This window comes from Sus scrofa, chromosome 15 (assembly GCF_054392235.1).
Source record: "Sus scrofa isolate SSC_HxYL_T2T_F1_AM1 chromosome 15, Sscrofa_HxYL_maternal_Yorkshire_Landrace_v2.0, whole genome shotgun sequence".
Taxonomy (NCBI): domain Eukaryota; kingdom Metazoa; phylum Chordata; class Mammalia; order Artiodactyla; family Suidae; genus Sus; species Sus scrofa.
Window position 1 is genome coordinate 150,547,249 of NC_139397.1, and position 13,260 is coordinate 150,560,508.

The 13,260-nt window shown below is 48.8% G+C and overlaps 1 protein-coding gene across 2 annotated transcripts in view; it reads right to left on the minus strand.

Moving 5' to 3' along the window:
• Window positions 1-13,260, minus strand: part of IQCA1 (IQ motif containing with AAA domain 1) — a 167,848-nt gene that overhangs the window by 55,430 nt on the left and 99,158 nt on the right. For both annotated transcript variants that reach the window (XM_013984621.3, XM_084998799.1), the window contains 3 exons: window positions 6,734-6,840; window positions 6,158-6,259; window positions 667-734 (listed from right to left, as the gene is read on the minus strand). In XM_013984621.3, the coding sequence (XP_013840075.2) occupies window positions 667-734; window positions 6,158-6,259; window positions 6,734-6,840 (277 nt within the window). The remainder of the gene's footprint in view (window positions 1-666; window positions 735-6,157; window positions 6,260-6,733; window positions 6,841-13,260) is intronic.

Consider the following 13,260-nt stretch of genomic DNA (forward strand, 5'->3'; position numbering starts at 1 on the left):
TGAATTTTATTTAATTTTATCTTGCTCCTCAGTATGCGAAGTTCCTGGGCCAGGGATTGAACCCATGCCGTGGCAGTGACCAGAGTTACAGCAGTGGCAGCATCTGATCCTCGACTGCTAGGCGAACTCCAAGAACACCCTGAATTTTATTTATTTATTTATTTAGTCTTTTTAGGGCTGCACCCGCAGCATATGGAGATTCCCAGGCTAGGGATCAAATTGGAGCTACAGCTGCAGCCGACACCACAGCCACAGCAACATGGGATCTGAGTCTTGTCTTCGACCTATACCACAGCTCATGGCAACGCTGGATTCTTAATCCACTGTGCGGGGCCGGGGATTGAACCCACGTCCTCATGGATCCTAGTCCGGTTCGTTAACCACTGAGCCAAGACGGGAACTTCCACCCCCTGAATTTTGAAACTGAAATAAGTCTCGTGGTCTCAGAAACGACAGGGTCTGAGTCTGCCTTCTGGGCCCGGCCTCCGGCTGTGGCTCCCGGGCCCCGGCTGAGCCGGGCTGCGTGCAGGCCGCAGAGGTCAGCGCTGTCCCCACGACAGTCCTCCAGGACAAAGGGGTGCCGGACACGGTGGGGTGCCTTTCCCAGGCCAGGGCGCGTCCTGCCCTCTTCCCTGGGGTATCCCCGCCACCCTGTGCCCCCCTCACCTGTCAGCCGTCAGGTCTTTATCCTTCTTCCCCCTTTTGCCTTTCTTGCCTTTCTTCCCTTTATTTTTCTGGAAGAAAACAGAAAAAACCTGCCATGTAGCAAAAAACAAGCTTAGTGAAAACGAGCCAAATTAGCTCTAGAAATTAGCAAAGGAAGCTGATTTTGGGTGGTGGGGTCAGGGAGTGGGAGGTGGGGAGTCATACGTGGATGTGGCGTTGCCACGTTGCATAGTGTCAGGGACCAGCAGCGAGGTCCCTCTTCTCCCCCCACCTGCCCCCCGGGGAAACCTGCCTGGGGCTTGATACCCAACAGGCCCGAGCCTTCAGGTCTTGCTCAGGGTAAGCGAGCTGAGTGCACAGGCAACCAAGCGGTGCTTATCTCTGGTTCCAGATCACCTCTCCGTCAGCATCAGGCCCCAAAGCTAGAGCCCCAAGAGCCAGGAAGCATCCAGCTCCGGCTCCCAGAGGGCTCTGCACTCAGATCCTGGGCACGGCTGGAGGGCAGTGCTCGCAGTCGGGGCCCTGAAAGCCGTGATGGTGGCTATGCTATTTGGTTTAAAATATCCGTCACTGCCTCCCCCGGCCCACGGGATACAGTCTCCCAGCCTGGCCTCTGTCTTCCTTTGCCTTCTCATCTTCGGTCTCAGGGGACTCTCGTCCCTCAGCACACAGGGCTGCCCACTGCTGGTTTTTTTTTTTTTTTTTAATTCATTTTTTATTGTTATTGCCCCCAACACACTTTTTTTTTTCTCACTGTACAGCATGGGAACCCAGTTACACATACATGTATATGTAAATTTTTTCTCCCACTCCAATCTCTTTCACTCCTCCAGTTCCCCATTCATTCATTCATTCATGCTTTATTATTTTTATTGCAGCGTTATTTATGTAAAGTATACCCACTTGGGTTGATTAACTTTTTAAATTTATTTTTTACATATAACCATACAATGACCGCCCAGTTTAAAATACAGAGCATAGTTTCATTATTCCTGAAATCTCTCTCCTGATGTTTTCCCATCACCTGTTCTTAGATATAGAATCTTACTTACAATAGAAACTCTTTCTCCTATTGTGGCTCAGCGGAAATGAATCTGACTAGCATCCATGAGGACGCAGGTTTGATCCCTGGTCTTGCTCAGGGGGTTAAGGATCCGGTGTTGCCTGAGCTGTGGTGTAGGTCGCAGGTGGGACTCGGATCCGGTGTTGCTGTGGCTGTGGTGTTGGCTGGCAGCTGCAGCTCCTATTTGACCCCTAGTGTGGGAACTTCCATATGCCGCAGGTGCAGCCCTAAAGAGACCAAAAAAAAAAAAAAATAAAGTCATCTTAAACTGTGTGGCTGCGCATAGTTATACTTCATGTTTTTCAGTACTTTAAACCTTGAAAATTTTATTTTGAGATAATGGTACCTTCACATGAAGTTGTAAGAATTAATACACGGAGATGTCACTTTTAGCGGGTTTCTCCCTGTGGTGCGGTCGCGCAGCCCTCTCACAAGGTCACGGCCACAGTACTGGTACAGTGCAGATCAGAACGTTCCCGAGACGAGGATGCCTCAAGCTGCTCTTGAGTCACGCTCACTTCCCTCCCACGGCCTCCCCAGCTCTGACCCCTGCACGCCTCTAATCTGTTCTCCAGTTCTACAATCTTGTCCTTTCAGGAAAGTTCTATCAGCAGAATCACAGCGTACGTTACTTGGGTGCTTTTCACTTATTCTAAGTCTCAGGAAATTTGTCCAGGTCATTGTATGCATAAATGGTTCATTTTTTAAAAAATGCTGTTTCTATTTTGAGGCTATTATGAATTTACTAAGGTGCTACAAATGCGTGTGTGTGAGAGACAGAAAGACAGAGAGGGATAGAAGTTCTCATTTCACTGGGATAAATGCTCACGTGCAATCACCGGGTTGTATGGCAGTTGCATGTCTGGTTTTTTTTTTAAGAAAAGTCAACCTTTGTGTAGAGGGGTCACACCCTTTCACACTCCCCCCAGCCACGTAAAATGATCTGCTTGTCCCTGTCCTCTTTAGCACCTGGTGTGGCTGCTGCATTCGTTTTAGCCAACCTCGGGGTGTGCAGGGGTCTTCCTGCGGCTTTGACTTGCAGTGTCCTCCCGGCCAAGGACGCCAGACATCATTCCTGGGTTCCTTCCCTCCCCACGTCCACTCCCACGCCCTGCCTCTTCTCGTCTTTTGCCCACATTATAATCAGAGTGTTTCATTTTGTAACTGTTGAGTTTTCAGAGACCTTTGTTCTACACACCTGTTCTTCATCCCGAGAGATAGTTTGCAAATATTTTCTCGTCTTTTCATCCTCTTACTAGGGTCTTACACAGAGCAAACAGTTTAAATTTCGTCAAGTCCAAATTTTCCTCTAATGGATTTGTGCTTTCAGTGTTACTTCTAGTAACACTGTGCTAGCCTTGGATCCCAAAGATTTTACTCTATAATTTCCCCTAAAAGTTGCAGTTTGACACTCTTCATCTGAGTCCATGACCCATTTTGAGTTAATTTTTGTACCTGTGTGAGACGTAGGTCATGGTTCTTTTTTGGCTGTGGACATCCAGTTGCTCCAGCCCCATTTGTTGAAAAGTTATCCTTTCTCCCTTAAATTGTGTTCGAATATTTGTCAAAAATGAGTCGGGACTCTCTCTGGACTTAGGGCTCAGTTGTTCGTTCTGTTCCACTGATCTACACGCTAGCTTGCAACCAATAGCAAGTGGTCTTGATCCTGTTAGCTGCATAAGAAGCCTTGAAATTGGGTAGGTAGATTCTTTTTATTTATGTATGTATTTTTAATTGTGATGACTTGAAACAATTTTTATTGACGTATAGTTGATTTACAATGCTGTTATGGTTTCTGTACAGCAAAGTGATTCAGTTATACACCACATACGCACACACACACACACACACACACACACACACACTCTTTTCCATACGGCTCATCCGAGCATACTGAATATAGTTCCCTGTGCTATACGGTAGGACCTTGTTGTTTATGCCTTCTGTATATGCTATTTTGCATCTGCTAATCCCAAAGTTTTCTATTTACATGTATTAGCACTCTGGAAAATGCGAACAGAAGAGCCAGTCAAGAATCTTAGCCGCAAGGAACTTCTTCAGGAACTCTGATGTGGTTGAAATTTCGTGATTAAAACAAGAGAGAAACTTGAGAGAGAGGTGGCCTCTGAGAGACAGGGTCTCACTCCGTGGTGTCATAGTGGGGGGAACAGCACCTCCAGGTTTGATTCATAGCTCTGCATGTTTGCAAGCTTGTTTTTGACATACAGGTGCTTTATCTGTCTTGTGGTCTTCTGTACCTCGAATGCCTCAAACTCTACCTGGCATATAGTGATCAATCAATATTACTGCATGAAACAGTACAGATGATCTGTCCCTGGAGATCTGATTTTGGATCTTCAAATCACAGGAGAAGGTGGAATAAACCGTAGTGTAAGTAGATTAAATTATAATGTGAAATGTAACTGCCACGAGAAACAGAATCTGTAGCCTTCCCTTTTGTACGAAAATAAACTTGAGACTAGAACACCTCATCAGAAGGTTGTTTGTTGAGGATGGAATAAGCACAGGAAGTGGCCTGATGCTCTGATCTGCTACTGATGCTGTACTGTGACTTCCCGAGGCACTTTTTTTGTTGCAGAAACCATGGCAGCAGAAAGAGACAAGCGGCACATGCAGATGCGGAATAGCCAGGTTTAGTCAGCACGGGTGCGGGCTCAGAGGAGTCGCCTCCAGAGTCTGAGCACCAGGTCTTTGTTCTGGGTAGCTTTTATACAACACAGGCTTCCGGGTCTTGTTTTTCCTGCGCAAGCAGCCCCGCTCTCCCCCTTCCCCAGCAGACAGCTTCCTGCCTAAGAAGCTGAGTAAACAAGATCACAAAAATGAAACTGGTAACCAGGGCTTGGAGCACTGCTAGCAGAGCTGCTAGCAAGGACATAAGGTACCTCGTTGCTGCGAGTTGACAAGAAGGGTGGTTTGGGGCCAGCAAAGCTGCTGTCAGGCAGGTAGCTGCCTCCCCGGGGTGGGGTGGGGGGGGGCAGGGGGTGTTTCTCTAGTTAAAACCTGTGCTTCAATTTAGCCTACAGAGATCAACTTGCACAGGACCTAGATTTAACAAATAATTCATTCACTCGTATGTGTAATGTGCCAGAAAGTTACACCGGTGAGCAGGAGGGACGGTCACAGGGTCTCTGCACGCACGGCCCTCAGCAGATTTGGGAGAGCAGATACTAACACAATATCCCACCAGTAAATGTAACAGTAACACAGTGATGAAGCACCAGGCAGACACAGGACCCAGTGTCAAGTGCCTGCAGAGCAGCCAGACTTACCCTGGAGGCCCCAGATGGCTCTCCTGAGGAGGAACAGCTGGGACTGAGACCCAAGAGATGAGTAGGACTTAACTACCCTTGGGATTGTGTGTGTGGGAGTAAAGACCATTCGTGAGTGAGAAGAGCATGTGCAAAGGCCCTGTGGTGGGAGGGAGCATGGTGTGTTTGAAGGACAACAAGAAAGGTCTGGGTGCTGGAGTGCAGCCAGGGAGGGAGAGGTGGTGATGAGCCTGAAGATGAGGGCATTGGCCTTATAAGGCTGGCAGAGCTTGTCATCTTTATCCTTGAGGGAACTGGGACGTCACTGCAGGGTTTCCATGTGGAGCGCTAAGATCAGATGTGTATTTCGAAAGGACCACTCGGGCCGCCGCATCATCTCTGATCAAGTCACTTTCTCTGGATAGTGCTAGACTAACACTGCCAAATTCTATCCCTCCGAGTCCTGTTTCTCCTTTGCTGTGTCAAGGTTGCCCATTCCTCTTCTGCTAATGGTCTTCCCAAGGAGGCATGCCGGGGAGTTAATTAAGTGTCGGCTTATGAGATTAAATCACATTTATATCTCCCGAGTTTACGCCTAGGTCCCTTGGATTGGAAATTTGCGTACTCTAAAAACTCCAGTGACGCAATTACCATCAATCTACTGGGGTACCCTGAGCTCCTTTATTGTGTGTTCAACCAGTTTAATTCCCAGAGGGAACTTCACAGCCACCCCACCCTGTGACATATCACAAGTCAGGGCCCGGTGATTGCGGGCCTAGGCTACAAGGAGTGACGGGGACCAGAATTCCAGGAGGGTGCTCTCGGGGGTGTCTGAGGCACAAGACCCAGCTCCTCCAAGAGTTCTCATCCCACTCTCGGGGCCTGGGTGACACAGAGCTGCAGTGATGGGGACGGGGGGAGGTCACCTCAGACTGCTGCATCTATCCCATTTGTGCACCCACAACCCCGAGGGCTGAATGGGGGACCAAGGGAAATTCACCAAGGGCGGGCGTGTTTCCCGGTGAAGCAGCCTGGGACAGCCAGGGTCCTCGGGCAGCACCGACAGGCTGGACGGGCCCCCGGCCGCGTGGGCTGGACCCCTCCTTGAGCTTTAGATCTGCCCTCTGCCTCGGGCCTCCTGTGTGCACGCGCTGCTCACCTTTTTACCTTTATTCTTCTTTCCTGGTTTGGCCGCTGATTCCTTTTCTCTGTTCACAGCTAGTTTTAAGTTTTTCAGTTCTTGTCTCATCAACTCATCAACCTAGGAGAACACAAAAGATACCACGTATAAGTGATGCTGCATGCTTTGTTTTCTTTGGGAAGTTAAAAGTAGCTTAAATTCTGGGTAGGTTATTAATAAGAATTACTACTTATTTATTTGTTTGTTTGTTTGCTTAAGGCTGCACCCATGGCATATGGAGGTTCTCAGACTAGGGGTTGAATCAGAGCTGTAGCTGCTGGCCTGCACCACAGCCACAGCAACGTGGGATCGGAGCCACATCTGTGACCTACACATGATTTAATTTCATGAGCTGACACTTAATTAACTCCCCTGCATGCCCTCCTTAGGAAGACCATTAGCTGGATCCTTAACCCACTGAGCGAGGCCAGGGATCGAACCTGTGTCCTCATGGATGCTCGTCAGATTTGTTTCCCCTAAGCCATGATGGGAACTCTAGGAACTAATTTTTAAAAATGCACAATCGCTGCAACAACAACATCAGTGCGGTTTTACCTGCATCCTGATCTCTGACTCCACCTCCTTCCGTTTCACCTCTTTGATCATTTCAGGATCGTAGCCCTGGGGGAAATTCCAGGATTCATCTCTGTTCTTCCACAGGTCTGTACTCCAGGAGGATAAAGAAAAAGAAAACACCTCTTTCGATGTGAAGACTAATGAAAGCAGTTTGCCCTGAGTAACCCAGTTTTGGGCAGGCCCTTCCCCGGTGCTCTGCTTATCCCTTCTCTGTACAACAAGCATCTTGCTGGAGATGCACAGGACCGCCGTGACCGGACATCCAGGGACAGCTACAGGAACAAAGGATTTCTGCCCCGAGAAGTTTGCGACAACCAACCACGCCCCTCCCTCACCTGGCCTTTCAATATGCTTTGTGATTTTGCTTCGGGGAGTTGGGGATGTTTTGGGGGCACGAGCCACTCGCCTCCATGCCTAGCCCTGCAATGAGCCGTTCTCTGCTCCAAACTCCGTTATTTCACTTTGTTTGGCCTCACCGTGTGTAAGGTACACAGACCTGCACTAACATTTTAATTTTCTATCCTATGTGGTTTTCTTTCACTTCCCAAAGAGAACATTTGTGCCTGCAGAATAGCTAAAAAATAAAGAAGACTGCTAATGTGAAAATATCTAATAAACAAATACGACAAAAAATGGTATTCCTCATGTGATTATAAACATATAAAAATAATGGTAATTGTGGGAGTATACAATTATAGGTGATTGTAATATGTTTTGATATTAATCTTATTCAAATGATTTCCCAAAACAGAGATTTTGTTGCTAATTCAATTCACCAATAATTTACCCTGGCCCCTATTAAAAGCCAACACTGAGAACACAAGCACCCACTACTTGCCCCTAATTCCCTTTTTTTTAGGGCCAGACCTGCAGCATATGGAAGTCCCCGGGCTAGGGGCCATATTGGAGCTGTAGCTGCTGCCCTATGCTGCAGCCACAGCAACACTGGATCTGAGCTGCATCGGTGACCTACTCTGCAGCTTGCAGCAATGCTGGATCCCTAACCCACCGGGCAAGGTCAGAGATGGAACCTGAATCCTCATGGACACTCATTGGGTTCTTAACCCGCTAAGCTACAACGGAAATACCTCAATCACTATTTGTGTATTATTTTTTGGATGTTTTCAAAATCATACACTTTTATACTTCCCTCTGGCCTTATCCTGGCAGGTAGGAGGATGGTGATAGAAATGTGACCATCTTGGAGTTCCCGTAGTGGCTCAGTGGTTAACGTATCCGACTAGGAACTATGAGGTTGCGGGTTTGATCCCTGGCCTCGCTCAGCAGGTTAAGGATCTGGTGTTGCCGTGAGCTGTGGTGTAGGTCGCAGATGTGGCTCAGATCCTGAGTTGCTGTGGCTGCGGCCCTAGGCTGGTGGCTACAGCTCTGATTTGACCTCTGGCCTGGGAACCTCCATGTGCAGTGGGGGTGGCCCTAGAAAACATACAAAAAGACAAAAAAAAAAAAAAAAAAAAAAAGAGAGAGAGAGAGAGAGAAAGAAATGTGACCACCTAGAGGAAAGAAGGACAATTTTGCATCACTGGAATAAGTGGAAATAAAGCTCCTTCTTTCAGAAAGGGAATTCCAGTGTGTGCAGAGGGACAGGTCAGCTGGTTCCTGGCAGTCGCACTGGTTGGGAGGATCTCCCAGGGGGGACGACACTTGCCAGTCCCTCAAATTAGTGTTCAGAAGGGGACGGAAATTTTCTGAAACCAAACCTGCAACCACCACCAGCACGACCACTTCCCTGGGAACTCATCCCTGAGGCAATGAGGCGCTTCAACTTTGGGGGGCGACTGAGGGCCCCCGGGGGCCCAGGCAGCGCTTTTCCACCTCTGCCTGACAATGGCTATGGCTTGGGAAGAAAAGGCACCGTTGGTGGGGGGGGTGCCTGGATGTCAGGTGCTGGAGAGAAGGATGAGATGCAAGTGTCTCAACCGAGGGCTCCCCTATAAGCAGGACATGGGCTACTGAGACTGGCCAGCATTCTGCCCCCTGATACAGTGGACCAAGAAGGGGGGGCACTTACACTCAACACACAGACACACTGTTTCTGTCGCAGTCAGACAGAGACACAGGTCTGGGAGGACAGGGAGCAAGAACAGGAAAGGAAGGACACATCCGACTCCACAGCGCCTCTGCTTCTTCAACTCCAACCTTTAGAGGCCACTGCTTCTGTTTTCCGTTAAGAAGGTTGCCTGTAGCCTGAAATGTACAGGCGAGCCCATTCTCCAGCCTCTGACGTTTAAGGATATAACACGTTCCCACTCATACAGAGATAAAAAGTTGCAGATCAGAGAATGATATCTGTCTTGGAGGTTTATAGGAACATATGACCAGACCTACGTGGACAGCTGCAAGAACAAAGGATTCCAACCACAAGCGGTGCAACAACCAGCCACACGCCCCCTCGCTTTGCTTTGAAAAATGCTTTGCTGCAAGCCTTTGAGTTTGGGGTTTTTTTGGGGTGGGGATGAGCCACCTGTCTCTTCACATGGCCCTTCAACAAACCTTTCTCTGCTCTAAGCTCGGAGGTTTCGCTGTTTGGCCTCACTTTGCATCAGGCACACGAACTGCATTTGGTAACAAGAGGTGTCAACCACGAACGCAGAGAGGATGCTTGGAGAGTCAAGTGGGCAAATAGGCGAGAAAAGAGGGCGGAGCCTCTGGGTAAATCCCAGGGGCCAGGGATGAGTCGAAGAGGCAGGAAGGGAACGAAGGCAGGAGATGTGGTGCGAGCCAGGAACAGCCGCAGATCCTGAAAGATGGAGCAACAGGGTGATGAGATGCTGATGCTCCAGAACGGGTGACCTGTCAAGGGAACTGCCCCCAAGGGCTCTGACTGGGTGAAAACCCGTCCTGCCCCTTTCCAGTGGCTGGTCGTACTGTCCTCTCTCTCCTTATCAACCATCTCTACCTCTGGAGGTGAGAGGAACCAGGCAGGACAGCGGCTACTGTAAAACACTTGTGCCCCGAGAGCAGATACACATTCTCAAGGTGGAAGTGACGGATGCTGAGGGCCAGTGATGTCCTTCCTCTTAGAGGGATCTGAGCCAGGACCACGTGGGACTCACATGGGGGAAGAGGATCTGGGTATGCAGCTGTTTTCCTAAAGTGTGGATGGGTCCACAAGCCACAGGCTGGAGACCCTTGACGCCGCTCCCAGAGGTGGTCATGGAAATTTCTGGAATCACAAAAGGGTCATCACAAGCTGTGGCCACACACAGGTCGGTGGGGCCTGGCTCACTTCCTGGACGGTTGGCTGAGCAGAGGGTCTGGATGTCTGGATTCCAGGCTGCCCGCCAGCAAACTGAGGGCAGGGTGGCCTGGGTGGGGCCAGTCCTTGGCCGACCATGGTCTTTTCCAGGATGATATGAAGGAGGAATCTATGGGTGATGCGAAGTTTCAGGGACAGATTTTTGAAAATGACGAAGAAAGCACCCAAATCCTTTCTAGGGTGGCTACTGTGGATTGATAAAGAAATAGACAAGAAGCAAATCACAAAGGTGGTAAAATTTTCCTAGAACTGATGTCCCCAAGGAACCCCTCCCCAGCAGGGCCACCACATGAGAGGTGGCTCAGCCTTTGGGGCTCAAACGATGGAACGAGATGATGGGGCAGGAGAGGTTTGGGGCTGTGCCTCCCAGTGCCTGTCTAAGGGTGACCTCAGAGGCGAGGGTCAGAGTTCAAGGAGAAACATTACCCAGACGGGGCGGGTAATCAGCCTGGGACTGCAGTGTGGACAGGAAGGGGCAGAGGCTCTGAGAAAGGACGATGGGGCCACAAGGCAGAGGAAACAGCTCGAAAGCCGGGGCTGAACTTTCCCTGTTTTAAATGATCCTTCCCGCAAGCGCACGCCAGTCACAGAGGTCAATCCCGTTCACCAGAGTCGGGGCGAGAAAAACATGCATTGCTTACATTCTCTAGATCATCCCATTGATGCGAAAAATGTCAGCAGTCATGAATATTTGAGAGTTCCGTCTGCAGCCTGAAACCCCCAAGAAGGTGGATGGTTTGCGGTGAGCATGTACGGAGTTGAGTTGTAAAAAAGGCACAGGCAGTCCTCGGGCTCCTCCCTGGAAGGCAAGTGCTTCTTCTCCATACATGTTCTGACAACTTAAATAAGCTCAAACTGTGGGAAACCTCGACATGGAGGAATAATACAAGGCTTTTTATGTGTTTAAAATTGTCAGCTTTCCTCCTTGAAAACACTATAAAAGGTGTCACTGTGTTAAAACGTGCTATTCTCTAAGAACACGTCTTTTCTACGAGGGTTCCCCTTGGATGATGACAAAATCTTCTCCAACCACAAAACCCGTGTGTTTCATTAAGATCTTTTAGAGCAAAATTGCTTTGTGGTTTAAAGGAAGCCACTTTGCTTTTTCACGTGATAGATTTACTAAGACCGGGAAGCAAAGCGTTTAATAATGAGAGGCACGCAGAAGGTTCAAGAGAAAGGAGAGCAAGATGTGGTTATTTCTCTAAAAGCAATGGCATCTCGAGACATCCCCATTTAGGAGGTGTACCTCTTTTTTTTTTACACATAGAGCAGTTTGTAGTACCCTGTGCTGACTGCATCTCTGGACCCTATACATGGACCTGGTTTTCCTCTGAAACGTTGTTTTTCTCATGACACTTTTGCACAGGGCACTTCTCAATCCCTTCAAGAATTTCATGGACGTTTATAAATGCAGGAAGCCATTCAGGGCTCTCAAAGAAAAACAGCTGCCCGCTCTTTCCTACAGTAGAGAATGAGCTTTTATCCGAGACGGGGGAAAGCCAGGGCTTCGGCAGTTTTCACACATTGAGGGGTGATGTGGGGGTGGGGGTGGGGGGCTAATCTCAGTGATTAAGATGCTAATGTTTCGTTTGAGAAGGAAAACCTTTGATTTTTATGAAAAGAATTCTCTAATGAAAACTTTTAATTTCTGCAAATTACCAAAGACCTGGCAGATAAGGCATCAAATGCCCCAACAGCCAACTAGGAAAATCATGCTTCACGTTCCTTGATCGCAAGTGGCTTGTGTTTTCTTATCCTTGATGGAAACACATCACGCACAAGGCGTGAGTCGTTTCAAGAGCTTGGCTGGGCGGGTCAGCAGGCTTCCCGTGGGAACATTAGAGTAATTAATGTTTAATTAATGCGACACATTTATTAAGGTAATAAATTGATCGATAAACGTAATGTAATAAATGTATCAATACATTTGCAATAATTTATTCATTTTAATGCCATAAATTCATTAATGAATTCATTAATGTAATAATTTCTGTTTCTATCAAAATAATGCATGCACAGAGAGTATTACAAAGACTGTATTAAAAATTCCTCTTCCAGTTACCTTGTCCAACGGCACTCATTCCTACATTCTTTCATTCATTCATTCAAAATGCACTGAACAGATTTCAGATTTATTCATAAACCCGATTTGTTCATAAATCATGAAATCGGTGCCCTGCTCTCATGGGGCAAGCGGGAACCCACACAGGGATGTTGGATGGAGGGAGTGACGCGGGGTCAGGGCTGGGCACAGGCGAGGTGGGGAGACTGTCATCCCCCGTGGGTCTCAGGGAAGGCCTGAAGGGATAAGCATTCCAGGGAAGGGGAACAGAAGGTACGATGGCTCTCAGGTGGGAGGGTGAGTAGCCCGTGGAAGGAAGAGCACAGGGCCCACGGCGGGAGAGTGTGAGGTTGTTCTGCATCATGTGGGCTCCCTGAGGTCATCTCTGTTCCTCTCCCCAGGTCTAGAAGACGCTTACACCACTACTTCTGGAGTCATCAGTTTCAGACAGGAGCTCCCGCCTCCCCACTAAAGCAGTTGAGGACCTGGCCTCCTCTCCACTTTTCTTTCTCCATGTAGTTATGTCAGAGGCAAGGGGAGCCAGGTCCTTTGCAGCCTGACTGAGTGTAAGATGATACTGAGATGTACTTGGCACCTAGGACTGCCCCCGACAGCCCCCCTCAGGACCAATGCGAGGGAGTAACAGGAAAATGAAGGGGTGACAGTCGGGAAGGGCCAAGGAAGCCCCAAGGAGGACAGCTGGCAGAGCGCCAGAAGGGAGGTCCTCAGAAGAGAAGGGGCGGACAAATTGCCTAACGATTCAAAAGCTCGGGAACTTATCTCGAAGGCTGGTGACAGATCTGCAGAATAGGAAATGAAAACAGTACGCATAGACCATACACAATGTCCTGTGCGGTCGTGTCATGACAAATGGCTGCTACTGTTTGGGACACAGCTCTGAATCTTGGGGACAGCACAGCCAGGCCGGTGACCCTGCAGTGTGGACTACTGCGATTCCTAGCTGGGTCCCTCGGAGGTTGCTGCAGCCAGCCTAACAAGCCACCCGCCTTACAGCACTGTCCCTACCATCCGTCACCAAAGCCCCAGGTATATCGTTAGCCTGCTGATGGCAGGTGCAGCTTTGCATCTCCAGGCTAGTGCTGCACCTGCACACCGGACGCAGTCAATATCTGAGTGAATATGTCCGTGATGGGTGTTTCGGTA